This window comes from Arachis hypogaea, chromosome 7 (assembly GCF_003086295.3).
Source record: "Arachis hypogaea cultivar Tifrunner chromosome 7, arahy.Tifrunner.gnm2.J5K5, whole genome shotgun sequence".
NCBI lineage: Eukaryota > Viridiplantae > Streptophyta > Magnoliopsida > Fabales > Fabaceae > Arachis > Arachis hypogaea.
Genome location: NC_092042.1, coordinates 79,074,756 through 79,090,842, shown reverse-complemented (window position 1 = coordinate 79,090,842; position 16,087 = coordinate 79,074,756). Strand labels below are relative to the sequence as shown.

Below are 16,087 nucleotides of genomic sequence, written 5' to 3'. Positions count from 1 at the left end.
TCAACATGTACGTAATAAAATAAAAAATTAAAATACAATTATATTTAAATAATTATTTGTATTAATTTTTTATTAATTTATTCAAAAAATAATTTAAAAGGAGAATTTTTTTTTTGTATAAGAATGAGCCTAATAAATAATTAATCTATTCAAATGACACAATCTTCTCATATTCACCTGTGAATTTGAGTCTTCCTATTTTTGGTAAAAAAAATGAGTACTTTTTTCTTTTATTAACTTATAGTACAACCACTATATTAGTCCTGGTTAATGGAACACTAACCAAGCCGTTCAAAATGGAGAAGGGTCTAAGACATGGAGATCCACTTTCTCCTCTCCTGTTTGTTCTTGTGGTTGATGTGTTGCATAGGATGTTGGGAGAAGATGTAAGGAATGGCCGCATTGCTCCGTTACTGGTTGAGAGAGATCATATTGAACTGTCACATCTCCAATTCGCGGATGATACTATCTTGTTTTTCCCTCTGGAGATAGAGACAATTGTGAATTATAAGAGATTGTTGCGTTGTTTTGAGATGATGTCGGGTCTGAGTATCAACTTTGATAAGTCGCATCTGATCTCAGTTAATTGTGAGCAAGAGTGGGTGGAGCAAGTGTGTGACTTACTGGAGTGCAAGCAAGCGGTATTGCTTGTTAGATACCTCGAAATTTCTTTAGGTGCGAATCCACTTTTAGTGAAGACGTAGAAACCGATCATAGATAAGGTGGAAGAAAAGCTCAGCTTATGGAAAGCGAAGGTTCTAAACAAAGCAGGTAAGCTAGTTCTCATCAAATTAGTGTTGAATAGCCTACCGATCTATTACCTTAGCTTGTACAAGATGCCAAAGGCGGTTGCTGATAAGTTGATTGCATTACAGAGAAGGTTTATGTGGTGTAAAGAGGATGGTAACTATGGTATACCTCTAGTAAAGTGGGAAGTGGTTCAGGCACCAAAAAGGCTAGGGGTTTAGGGGTTGGAGATGCAGTGCTCAGGAACATAGCGCTTCTGTTTAAGTGGTGGTGGCATTTTTCTAGGGAGAAATGTCCGTTGTGGAAGAAGATTGTTTGTTCATGTAACAATTTGAACCCTAATGTAATGCTATCAAATCAGGCTTTACCGATAAAGGGTGGTCCGTGGAAAGACATCTGCCAGTTGAATATAAAAGAACAACATGTGAAAGATAAAATTATTAGTGGGCTGGCAATGGAAGTAGGGAATGAAAGAAGAACTCTATTTTGGGAGGATAATTGGGTTCAAGGTGGTCCTCTGAAAGCGAGTTTTCCAAGACTCTTCTCTATTTCAAACCAACAAAGATATGTGATAGGAGACTGTAAGTTTTGGGATGGGTTAGAGTGGATTTGGAATTTTCATTGGATGAGAGAGTTGTTCCAATGGGAGTTAGACCTTATTCATCAACTTCATGATAGGTTAAGGCCAGTGAAACTAGCAACTAGTAGAGAAGATAATCTTGTGTAGAAATTTGATAATAAAGGCATTTTTTCTACTAACTCTTTTGTGCAGGTACTGCAATCGGAGACTCTTTCGAAAGAGATTACGAGTTATAGTTTCACAAGTTTGATCTGAAAAGGGTTGGTACCTCCGAGAATTGAGCTTTTTGGATGGTTTGTTCTAGTCGGTAGTGTGAATACTAAAGAGAGGTTGAATAGATTAGGCGTTATTCACCAAAGTGATAATATATGTGTCTTGTGTAAAAAGGAGATAGAATTTGTTCATCATTTGTTTCTGTTATGTGAGTTTACGTGGCAGGTGTGATGTGCATGGTTGAGGTGTTTTCATAGAGTTTCAACTATCCCAGGAACCATTAAAGGCCTGCTTGAGAGTTGGACTGGCATGCCTGATCGAAAAGATGAGCAAAAAATGTGGCTAACTAAGTTTTTTGCAGTGATTTGGAACATCTGATTGGAATGTAATGACAGAATTTTCAACAATAAAGAAGCAAGTGTTGAGGTCATTCAAAGAAGGGCGTTTTTAAGCTATAAGGAGTGGACTGGCATTGATCCTCTTGGTTGTTGATGGCTATGTCGGAGATGACAAGAGATTGATAACTGGTGCGTTTGGTTTTGTTTTATTTGATTTTGTTTTGTGTCTGTTTGTTTGTTGCTCCACTTTAATATGTTGAGTTTTCTTTGGTTCAAAAAAAAAAAAAACTTATATAATATTATTGAATAGTCGCAGTTAGGTAAAATTTTTTTGTTATAGTATTTGAACCAAAAAAAGAAAATGTTATTTTAAGAAAAACTAATAATATATTTTTAATAATATTTTTAATACAAAACAATAAATTTTAAATATTTTTTAAATAATATATATTAACTAAAATAATATAATTATTTCAAATAATATATTTTAAATATAGTAAAGTAACATATTTCAATTAAAAAATTGTTAATAAAAAAATTATATAAATATTTTTTATATGAATTTTTGTTTCGCACAAAATAAAATTATTATATGTTTGTTTGTTTTTTATGTCATATATATGTTTTTAAAATTAAATTTATATAACACAAAATTTTTTATTATTATATTTATATTTAATATTATATACATAATATATATTTAATATTATTTTTTTTAATTTAGTACATAAATTTTTAACTTATTTTTCATATATTATTTATTTTAATTCTAAAATTCAATAACTTTTTTTGTTGTACTAACATATTATTTTTAATATTTATATATTATTTTTTTTGTTGTACTAACATATTATTTTTAATATTTATATATTATTTTTTATTTTAGACTCCAGTCCAATATCTAAAGCTTATAAAAAAAATCTAAAATTTATAAAAAAAATTTAAGGATGAATCTAAAAAAACCATATTTTTTCTATATCTTAATGAAACTTTCGATCTCCCAAAATGCATCCAAACCACGAAGAGAATGAACTATTAACGAAACCAACGAACAGGAATCAATAGTACCGCCTCTTCTATTTTCTTCCGGCTGAACATGTCCATAAACTCCTCAAACATAAACCACTAGCACAACACAAGTCATAACATCGTCATCCATTATTTTAAGGAAGCATTGTTGTACTTTTATTCTACAATTTATTTTCAAATAAAAAAAGTGAATACATTTATAAAAAAAATTAAATTCATGAGTTGTTCAATTTAATAAAAAAAAAATATTCAAATAAAAATTAAAGTATATTGACTTGTTTTTTACTTTTTATTTTAAATTATTGTTACCTTTTAGTGAGTACATATAGACATCAATTATGATTAATAGTAGGAAATTATTTTGATAAAAATACTAAAAATGGCTTTTTTTAAGATATTTATATGTATCATAATATTATTGAATATTTTTATTAAATTTGTTAATAATTTATCTTTTAATAAATAAGAACAAAATTAATTTATTATAACAACAATAATAAACTTAATTGTCCGTATTATAATTATTAATCCCGATTTGATCTAAATTGAATCATGTTTAAATTTTTTGATAAAAAAATAAATATACCTCTAATTTTTGTTTTAAGAAAAAAAAACTATAATATAGTGGATTATATAAATTAATCAGTTCGACCGAATCTGATAACAATTAGATTTATTAGTATTGTTATAAAAAATCAGTTTTACTTAAATTTATTAAAATATTTAAAAATAACCAATTTATTAATACATCCAATAATAATATCACACATAAATATCTTTGTAAAAAAATATTTTATGTGTCTTTGTAAGAGCATCCTCTTCAATAGTAATACTAATAAAATAGCAAATTATTACGATGGTATTGCCACGTCAAAAGAAATGGTAGTGCAGAAGAAAACTATCGCAATATATAATTAATCAACATAATTAATATTTGACACTGACACGTCGGCCGCCCCACTTAGTCAGGCAACAAAACAAAGGATCATATTAACTCCACACAACACAAACATTGACAAAGAAAAAACCTCAACCGTGAAAAATTATGAATTTAATATATAGTCCCCACTCCCCATAACCCCCCCCCCCCCCCCAATGGATCATTTCTTTTGGCCATAGAAATTTGCTGTTACTGTGTTACATATGAAAAGAAGACTTGGATTATATTTTATAAACTTGTGAGTTTAGGTTTTTTCATGTTGAAAACTTTTTCGTAGCTGGATATATAAATAATGTTTAAATTTTTATAAATATAAACCTCACAAAAAAATCCGATCCTTATCTTGATTAACAAATTAGTATCACACGTGAGCACATGTTTATGCAGCAAATTCTGGAATGGCATGGAACAGGGACAGATTTAAAAGGGACAAATGGTGGTCTTGGTCCTAACAAATTTTAAATTCATATATTATTATAATAAATATATTATATAGAGTAAAATTTAATAGTATAGTAATAATAAAAAGAATTAATTATTTTTATGTATTAGAGTTTAAATTTTTTTACATATATTTATATTATTTATATTATTTTATTTGATTTAAAGTTCTTTTTATATTTATTTTTTAAATTAATTTTAACTTCTATAATTATATAAAAAATACTTTAATATTATTTATAATAATATTTTTTTTAGTTGGTAATTTAATTGTTTTTTTATTATTTTTCTATTATTTTTTATCTTTATTATTATATAAAAATATTTTAATATATTTTAAATTCAACAAAATTATTAGTGAGATTAATTTATATTATTTTATGTCATATTTTATAATGATATAAAATATAAAAATTTAATTTGCAGTACATAAATACTTACTAAAGTAAATTAATTAATCAATAAAATATTTAAAAATAGATAATTTTATATTTTATTATTAGATGTAAAATCATAAAAAATTATAAAAAAATTATAAAAATTGAGATATTTTTTTATTTGATAAGTATTTATTAATTTTAAATTAAAAAATTAATTATAATTATATGTATTATTAAATATATGATATTATATTTGATTATACAAAATTTTAATTTTTAGTCTTTTATAGTTAGATTTTTAGATCTCTCCCTGCATAAAATAGAACATATTGTATGAATCATATGATTGAATGATTAGATAATAGTATATATTTTATTATTTTTATTGTCGTTATATTTTTTGGTTATATTACGAAATAATGTTTGTAATTAAATCCAATCAGTTTTCCTAAATTATTGTGCTATTTTTCTTTTCGCCTTTTTCTTATTTTCTTTCTCTCTTTTTCTTTATAGTTTTTTTAACCCTCTTTTATTTTTTTTTTATTTTTTTCTTCCCTTTTTCTAAACGTATTACTAAGGAGTGTTAGAAGACCAATATTTTTATGTTTTGTAACCATCAATTCGTCAACAATAGTATTTTTAATGGTGTAAAATTACATTTAATAATAAAAAATTACTCATTTTTTTTATGATTAAATGCTGACCATAAAACACAAAAATTACTTTTTTTTTCTCATCTTCTCTCTTCTTTTATTCTTTTGGTTTGATTATATATATATACTCTTATTCCCAAACTTTTCTCTTTCTTTTAAATGCTCGACTCTTTTAATTTTTTTCATTCAAATAAACCATTAATAAAAGATCAGATTTCATAATAAAACTAGAAATACATATATATGACACAGAAATAGCACATAAAAAATTAAAGAAATTTTAAATAAGTATAAAAAATTATGAATTGTCAAAATTTTTATTAGTTGAATAAAACAGAAGAATAATACAAAAATTTTAATTAAAAATATAAAAATATAAGTTAAATAAGATAAAATTTATTTTGAATTATGCATTTTTTTATTTGAATAATATAAAAATTTCTCTGTTTATCGTTAAAAAAATCCACATGTTTGATTCTTATATTTCTCTTTAAAAAAATGATGTATTTATCTTCACAAAATGTTTATATATATCATCAATAAGATTATGTATTTGATTCTTATAGTCTCTTAATAAATCTTTGTGTTTATCAAAAATTCAGAATTCAGAAGCTCTCTTCTCTTATTTTTGAATGTTTAGCGTTCATCCTTATTGTTGATAGTTGGAACTAATTTTTTACAGTAATTAATAAAAGAAGACAGAGAAGAAGAAAGGGAAAAAAAAAAAAGAGAACAGTAGTAAACTCTAACAAAAAAACATAGGTGATTAAGCTTGATTACAAAAAAGGCTTACTCATAAAGAATTTTTAATTAAAATAAAAGTTATATTTACTATTTCTTTTTATATCTAATCTCGTATGATAATTAATTATTTATCTTTTAATACTTAAAGAAATACACTTAAATAAATATACTATATGATATTGATAATGATCTAAGCTAATAAGACGTGGCAGCATGCATAAAGAGTCTATATAAACAAGAGTATTATCGCCATCTATGTTATTAATTGTTGTATAAATGAATATGGGAAGCAAAGAAGAAGTAGTAGGTGCAAAGGACAAGTACAGATCCTTCTTGGATGATGAAGGTGAAAGCAATACCCTTTGGAGGCATGGTGCTCCTCCAACCTATCATGATGTTAACCTACTTTTTGAACAAGGAAGAACAAAGGTAATCAATTAATAACAATACATATATATGGACTAATTTCTATTATTATTGTCACTTATATTATTTGATCTTTCTATTATTATTGTCACTTATATTATTTGATCAGGTGTGGGCGGAAGGATCATTAGAGGAAATAGTGCAAAATGCTATAAAATCATGGGAAATGGAGCTCTCACACAAGATCCGCTTGCAGGACTTTAAGACCATCAACCCTGAAAAGTTCAAGCTTTTCGTTAATGGTATGTAATATGTTTTATTTAAGTAATTTTAACAGTTAATTTTAATTATATATAAATTTAATTTTATATATGATTGAAAAATAAACAATTAAAACTATTAAAATATCAGTATTTTTATAATACCGGAAATTTTTTTATGATTTATGTATGTTTTTCTTCTCTATTTCATGAAAAAGAAGATAGATGCACACCACCATTGTTTTTTTGGGATAAAACATTAATTTAGTGATGTTATTATATTTTCCTCTATTCAACCAATGATCACATAATCATGCAAAATAATGGATTAATTATATTGTCAGGAGTTTAATTTCCCATGCACCCCAATCCCCATCTTGGGAGTTATAATTTTTACTAAAACTAACACTTTGGCCTTATCCAACCACCATCACCTTAATTGGGTAGCCATGATAATTATTATTTTGGGAACAAAAAAAATTATAATTTTCACTTTCTTCTCATTATTTTCTGTGGGTTGTTGGATAGTCTTATCATGATGATGATGGCATGTATGGTTCATTATTGTTGTTGATCGAATTCAATAATAGGTCTTCAGCTTCAATTATAAAGGGTGGAAACTCAGGTACAGTCGACTTCATGTGAAGTTGATACCTAAGAGCCGTTAAATGATTTGAATGATTTGACTAAATTTCATCTAACGGCTCTGAGGTATCAACTTCATATAAAGTCAACTTTACCCGAATTTTTACCATTATAAAATTGGGTTGGGTATATACCTCAAACAGTCAAACAGAGTGTTTAATTGTACTACGCTGCCATTAAACTAAGCACATAGGATAAGCTAAATAAACAAGAGAAATGTTAATTATTTCATTAATTCAAAGTCGTTGGATCAATTTAAATTGGACCAATAAATATATGTTTTAGGAAAGATAAAAGATATAAGACTCACGCTTTTGTTAGTTTAATCCGAAATTGTTTAAATGGAATTCCTCAATAAACATTAGGAGCATCACGTTGTTCCATGTGGTACATAAAGTGCCATATTAAAAATAATATTATTATTTCTTCTGTACGCAAATTATCTTTTAAGATTTTAGCATATATAAATTATTAAGATTGCACGTTAATAGTTATATTATTTTGATAGAAAACTATGAATAACTTATTACACTCGAACAAAAAATTATTAAGATAATCATAACTAAGGATGACAAAGTAGGTATTTCGTTTTGCTCCGTCAAGACATGCAAAAAAATGGATTGGACCAGTTCGTTCTGCCAAATTTAACAAAATATTAGACTACTTCATTATATTTTTTTGAAATAAAATTAATTAAAATTAGTCTAAAACATGATAATTAAAAAATTAAATATAAATAAAATAATCAAATTATAACATATTTTTTATTTTTAAATTTTATTATTCATAATAATATTCATTAATAAAATTCTCTTTATTTTAAGAAAAAATCACATAACTTGAGTATATATATGAGAGTATAAAATAAGATAAATAAAGTTAATAACAAAAAAATAAAAATAAAAAAATAAAAAATATATTTAAAAATTATATAATTATTAAGTTTTATAATACTAATCACTCTTTTATTTTATTTAAAAAAAAAATTTTAACCACTTTTAATTATAAGTTTCTTTTAGAAATTCGGTAGGTTCTAAATTAAATCCTAATTTAATCTATTTTTTGTGGGTTTGATTGATCGGATTCGGTCTCTTTTACCATTCTTAATCATAACAAAACATTTTGAACAAAAATTTAATTAAATTTAAATATGAATTACATCCGAATTTATTATATTTACTTTTATAATATATAATAGATCATATTATATGTACACAAAAAATTAACTATTATATAAAATATATACCAAAAATATTAAACAAAAAGCTGTATATAAATTTTCTTTTTCAAAATACCTTTCATCATATATAATTTATAAAAATATATGTTGTTAACTTCAAGATTCATCCATGGCCTTTTAATTTTAGTATAAGATTCTTACTATCTTAGCTAATATCAAATTTGTTATTATTAGTCACATTTAATTTATAAAAAACTATTAATACAGTAGATTTATAAATTTGTTAAATTTCAACTTTTATAATATATAATATAATGTTTATTATAAGATGTTTGATTGTGTATGAATTAATAGGGAGAGAGGGATTAAACGCAGAGGAAACATTAAAGGTGGGAAGTTACAATGCTTTGTTGGGAAGTTCTCTGCCAAAGGAATTGAAGGCTTATAGATCAGAAGAAGAGACATTTGAATCATCTCATGAAGCATTCAGATCAGCATTTCCACGTGGATTTGCATGGGAAGTGATTCAAGTGTATAGTGGACCACCTCACATTGCTTTCAAATTTAGGCATTGGGGCTTCTTTGAAGGACCTTTCAAGGGACATGTTCCTAATGGCAACATGCTTCACTTCTATGGCTTAGCAACTCTCAAGGTTACTTATTTCCATTATTTTGAAACAAACAATGTTTTTTATTGAATAAATGATCATTTGTATTTATAAAAGATGAAAATGCTGACATATGTATCCACACTAAATCGAAACTAAATTTGTACCCATGATGTCTTCCGTGTGACAAAAGTACCTTGTCTTTAGAGGGTTGGAGTGCCACGTAGGGTACTTTCGTCACATAAAGGACGTCTTGCGTAGGTACAAGTTTAGTTTTGATGTAGTGTGGGTATATATGCCAGCGTTTTCATCTTTTATGGATACAAATGATCATTTATTTGCTTTTTATTCCAAAACTACAATTTTTTTCTACAATATACTCTAATTCGATAAGTCAAAAACTAATTCGTCATAAATTTAAGTTTTATTTAAGAGTCTGGTTAGTGAATTATATACTGTATATATAAGGAGGAATTCAAAATCCAAATACTTGCTTAAACAAACAAGTGAACTGATCACTCGATCAAGGTTTATTTTTTTGTTTTTTTAAACTACATATAAGTGAGGAATACTAGAATAATCGTAGTCCCAATTAAAGCAAGACATATACCATAACACAAGACATCACTTCAATTATTTGTTATATTAACTTAACTATCTCAATCTCTATGATTTTGGCATTGTCATCAAGAGAAGGATGGGCCACCAAACCTAGACACCTTTTGAGCATAATGACGTAGAATATGCCAATACAAAATTATTAAACTAAAGTATTTGATGTCGTCTTTTATAAATTCTTTTTCATTCAAAAAGCTGAGAGATTTGATTTCAGAACATAATATGAGTAATTTGATATTCTGAAATTATATGTTACTTAAATATTATGTGACAACGTCTTTTGTTTAATTAGTACACACTAAAAATGTTAGAGAGTTTTATATTATTGTTTAATTAGATATTTATATTTATTAAACTAACTTGGTAAATGATTTATCAGTTTTTTTTTTTCATATGAAAATATATAATTGAAAAGAATATTTTTAAATAGGTCCATGCTTTAATAATTTCCATCATCTTCTAAAATGATTAACACACTTACTCATTATTTAATAATGTTTGTATACAATTTTCTACCTTGCCTACCTAAAATTACTCTTAATCCAAGCACACAATGTGTAGGCACCAAAAGTGTCTACCCAAACTCATATTCTTTAATTATTTGCAACGTATATAATAATCATAAATATAAAAATGGCATTGTATATGAGAGAATAATTTGCACCATTTATTGACAAATACTACTTGGGAATTTCACTATTTATGATGATGATGATGAATAATTATGTAATGTCAAATTAATGAGTCATTATTTAGCTCTAATTTCACTTGATATATATATTTATATAGGTGGACAACTCTTTGAAAGTTGAAGAGGTGGAAGTTTACTATGACCCTGGGGAGTTACTTGGAGGCCTTATTTCAGGGGCGCACACAGAAGAAAAAAATAACACTAAAATTTCAGCTGCTTCTCAAGGATGCCCTTTCTCCACCAAATAATCTTTTTAAATAAAGTTTGTCTATCTTATGTGTGAATTGTATCTTATGTGTGAATTGTATCTGCCTTATTGAATTGAATCAATTTTATGAGGAGTTATAGCTGAGAATAAGAGAAGAGAAAAGGTTTGGAATAATGACAAAATGATTTCCTTTCCATGAGTTTTAATTATTTTTTTGAACGGCAAAGTTAGAAATTAAAGGTAAAAAAAAATAGTCAAAATTTATTTTATTTAATATTTATTAATTTTTACAATAATTAATAAATATTAAATAAAATAATTTTTAACTATTTTTTATTAATTTATCAAAATATAAAAAATAACCACTAATCAATTAAGTTATTACATAAAAAATAATGCTAGAAAGATAATAATTTAAATTAATTTTATTTAAATTAACATTTAAAATTTTGTGTGTAATATTTATAATTTTACACATATTATATTTAATATTATATATTTATTTCAACTATAATTATTAATAAATGCAAACAAAAATTAAAATAAAGCAAATTATGGCTACCTGTATTTTTAAAGTATGACTCCCAAATAATTTTGTATATAAAAATGTGTATTTAATATTATACAATTTTTTTTAGCAATTGCTCTACTGTAGAAGGAAAAAAACCTTATACATCTACAGAAAGGTATTGGTTGGATAGAACATGTAACATCTTAGTTTTCTATAATCATGTTTATTATTCAATGATTAATTAAATTCATAATAATTTAAATTTTAATTTCGTAATAAAAAGTTAAAAATAATATACTTGAAAATTAATATATCTAATTTAAAAATATAAAAATAGTAGTTATAGTAAATTTATAATCAACAATAAACAATTTTTTAAAATATAGTCATAATTAATTCCATATTTATTAGATTTAAAAAATCTTTAACTACATGAATGAAGAGATAAGTAAATTAATTATATTCTTTGAATTTAGTACAAAATAAAATTCAAATTCGGTAGACAAATATGTTACAAGTTCATAGTAAAAAATTACGTTAGTTGTAACCAACCAGCCTGACATACTAACAATATTTCATAAATATCTTAAGTTACAGGTATTCGATTGATGTTGTTCAAAGTTCATTTTAAAGTTAACTCAATTCTATATAAATTTGTCTCTAATAACTATTTTTAAATTCTAAACGTAGAAAACTTTATAGGATTTCAAAGTGACGATTCAAATTAAAGATTTCACCTAAACACGAGTTAGATTTTCCTAACACAGTCTACATATACTTAAGAACCATTTGAATCCTTCATTTTTCATTATATTCCTATTTTCTATATAAAAATGCTAAGTGATCTATTTCTTCCATCTTCTATTATTGTCATTCATATACTTTTTCATTTCATTATAGAAAAAATTCTTATCTTTTTTCACTTTCTTACCCTCATTCTAAATCTTTTGTCAAATAAACTATTCATCAAATTTCATTTATATATTGTTTAAGAAGCTATCCTCTCTGAACTATACTAACTACAGAGATTAGAAATATAGAAATTTTCGATCTATAATAAAGCCAACACGGACTCAGAAATTTGCATAGGATTTATATCTTTCGAAACCTCAATATTTGCATTGAGTTTAACAAATAAGACATTTTAGTTATCATAACTTATTATTTATTTGTTTTTCGTATTGTCCTTATTAATAGTCTATGATCTATTACTTTCTGACAAATTTTATTCATCCCAAATCTTAATATCATGCATATATTTAGAATAATGAAATCTATCTCTTAGCTAGAGATTGATATCTACATTAAAATGTACACAAAGACTAATCATAAAATAAATCTCTCTTTACTAGCGAATTGTGTCTATTTACATTGAAATATATATAGGATTTTTACAAATTTTGCTGGAGTTAGAGTTTTATACTATTTTTTTTACGTGTCATATCTCATTTTTGAATATAGATGCTAGCGTTACATGTCATGATATAATATATCTTTATTACAGACACATAATCATCTTATGTGTATTAAAGAATTAAGGGAATGATTCTTTGATAAAAGAAATTGACCCCAAAAACAAGATAATCGAAGTAATCTTTTGGTAAAGGGAAGGTAAAATTAAAGAAGGTGATCGACAAGCTTTTGGGATAAGAACTTAATGAAAGGAAACTTCTATCAATTTTATACACGGTTTAATTTAAGCTCAATACCCTTCAAAGTCAAAATAATGTTAAAAGAATGCTTAAGAAAAGTTAAAGTCAATTTCATGCATTATTGCATAAGAGTGTACGTCAAATAAGGAATTGTTTTCTTTTTATGTTAAGAGAAGTTAGGAGAATACTAAGAGAAACCAAGTGAAGGATTATGTGTTTACATTTTGTATGATTTAATATTATAACCATTCAGTCATGAGTCACATGTGTCATAACATAAGTAAATGAGAAGCATCTAAAAATCACACCATTCTGACTAACAAAGACTTTTGAAAATAATAATTGAATAACATTGCATCATCATTGTTTTTATTTTAAAACTCGGAATGACTGGGGATAAATATGATGATATCATATAGATCAACTACTAAAAAGTCTTTGTTTTTCATCCCTCTCTCCGTACCATCTTCAGAAACGACGCGGTACAAAATAATACGCTACTCGATTGAGCTAAAAAGACTAGAACACTATAAGATGATTAGGAACGAGATATCAAAGATATAGATACAGAATGTTAAGCACTTGCTCAAATTCATATTAAAAATGGAGGATAGGCAATTATTTTTAGTCATAGTAATGCAAAGTGAGAGAATTAGAATTCTCTGTATGTTTTGTTTAACTTTATTGAGTGACTACAATTGTAACTATAATGTTTCTTTATATGATTATTTAATGAGTAAAGTTTGTTATTGTTTTTAGCTTTATAATTTAGTACGTCCATTTTTTTATTAGTATCATGAGGTCCATCTATATTTTTCAACTGGTAACGGTTCTAATAATCAAGGCTTTCATTATTTTTAATCGACTTTTAAAAATGACTTTATATAAAAATTTTGTAAAATTTATGTATCAATAATCAATGTAAATAGGCATCAATACTTAACAGCAGCATCAAGTGAACCATAATTAACACATAAATAAACCGACAAAATTAGTTCAGTTTTGAACAAATAGTCAAAAAGACTTAATTATCAACAAAAACACATCCAATCCATTTCTAGATCCAAATGAACCTCAATTAAATTAAGAAATGAACCGAAATTACTTAAAGAATTAAAAAACTTGGTCAATACTTAACAGCAGCTTCAAGTAAACCTCAATTAACACACAAATGAACCGAAATTAGTTCAGTTTTGGACTAGTCAAAAAGACTCAATTATAAACAAAAATACATTCAATCCATTTCTGAATCCAAATGAATTTCAATTAAACTAAGAAATGAACCGAAATTACTTAAGGAATAAAAAAATTGGTCAATACTTATCAGCAGCATCAGGTGAACCTCAATTAACACACAAATAAACTGAAATTAGTTCAGTTTTGAACAAGCAATTAAAAAGACTCAATCATCAATAAAAACACATCAAATTCATTTCTAAATCCATATGAACCTCAATTAAGGAGAAGAAAAAGAAATAACAACAGCAGCAATAAGGTAGCGTTTGTTTTGAGGTACTGAGACAGAGACTGAGAGACTGAGACTCAGTATTGTGTTTGTTAGTTCAGAGACTGGTACTAAAATTTCTGTCTCTGTCTCTGAAATTTCAATATTTCAGTACCTCCAAAAAGTAGGGACACAGGGGACTGAAATTTTTAGATATGGAGACTGGAACTTTAATAACATTTTATACCTAAAATACTTTCATTTCAATTAATTAATTCCAATTTTATCCTTTATACAAATTAAATTAGAGTTTTATTCTTGTTTCAATTCATATCTCCCATTTTGCACCAAACAGAATACTAAGATTTATTTCAATCCCTGTTTCTTAGTCTCTGTCTCTCAGTCTCAGTCTTTCCGTCTCTGTCTCTCCACCAAACGCTACCTAAAAGAACAATGATTGAGAGAAAACATGCGAAGAAGAAGACGGAACGCGACGAAGAAGAAGGAAGAATACAAAGAAGAAGGAGGAAGAACACGAAGAAGAAGAAAAAGGAATGCGAAGACGAAGACGAAGAAGGAATAACGCGAAGAAGAAGAAGGAACGCGAAGTTGAAGAAGGATTTGTTTGCGTTAGTGAAGCGCGTGTGTCCACGCTGGTGTAATGAAAGTGGTTTTTGTTGAGTTTAGGCCAATTTAGTTAGACTTGGTTACCAAAAAGACTTAGATGTGTAGCTGGACTAATAAGATATATGAGATATTTGCCAAAAAGTCTTGATTCGATCCGATCGTCCAGTTCCTAACCAGTTTGACAATTAGTTGACAGTTTTTAAAATTGGTGGCTTAACTTATAAACTGAATCAGACTTTTGCATAATTATCGATTTGACCGCAACCAATCAGTTCGAATCGGTTTTCAGAATATTGTGTATGTATTAACATTTTGTTTTGATAGAGGATGGAAAATGAAAGGAAAAAAATATAAAAAAAAAGAAATTTTTATGTGTTGTTTGAATAAAAAGAAAATGAATAAAAAAATAATAAGATTTTTTTTATTTGGATGAAAAGAAAAGTGAGAAGAGATAAAATCATAATAGAATAAAATTATATTAATACTCTAGGTGTTTTGTTTTTTATTAATTAAAGAGTAAATTAATAATTTGAGTAAAGTGACAATTAGGTCCCTGAAGATTTTGACCTCAAACTAATTAGTCCCTAAAAAAGTACTAATTTGATCTTCCAAAACATCAAATGATGGACATGTTATGTTTCTCTATTAATTTATTACGTAAAACTTAAAGATGGTGCTTATATGTACCATTAACTACTGTGGCGTGTTTATTTATAAAAGATTATACGCAGATAATACTTTTTGAAGTGAAACTTCACCTATTTTACTAAGATTTGTGGTAAATAAAGAGTAGTTGATAATGGTTATATAGAAACTTAAAAGATAATGAATGTTTCATTATCTAAAATTATATAGTTTCTATACTCATGTGGCAGTAATAGGACACGCATTATTGTAGATAACGAAATAAATGAGCAATTTCATTTCGTTTCACACTATTTATTATTGATGGAAGGACATATATGTCCACATTTTACTATGATTAAGAATCTAACGGGTACTTATTTTTTTCTTCAAAGACTAACTAATATAAAATAAAAATCCTTAAAAATATAATTATCACTTTACTCTAATAATTTTTTTATTGTTTGCACATTTTTTCTTTTTTTTCATTTCATCTTTGAGAAGAAAAAATTTTAATAGGTTCCACACTAATTTGTCTTTTCAACTCAATTTTCTCTTTTTATTTAAACAACAAAAAAGTTTACTTTC

General features: G+C 26.0%; 1 protein-coding gene across 1 annotated transcript; it reads left to right on the top strand.

Moving 5' to 3' along the window:
• The first annotated feature begins 5,592 nt into the window (after positions 1 to 5,592).
• LOC112703595 (pathogen-related protein) lies at positions 5,593 to 10,835 on the top strand. The gene is made up of 4 exons (XM_025755129.3): positions 5,593 to 6,494; positions 6,601 to 6,733; positions 8,871 to 9,169; positions 10,532 to 10,835. Exons 1-4 carry the CDS (start codon positions 6,342 to 6,344, stop codon positions 10,679 to 10,681), a joined length of 735 nt encoding a protein of 244 aa, XP_025610914.1. The 5' UTR covers positions 5,593 to 6,341; the 3' UTR covers positions 10,682 to 10,835.
• Positions 10,836 to 16,087: the final 5,252 nt, after the last annotated feature.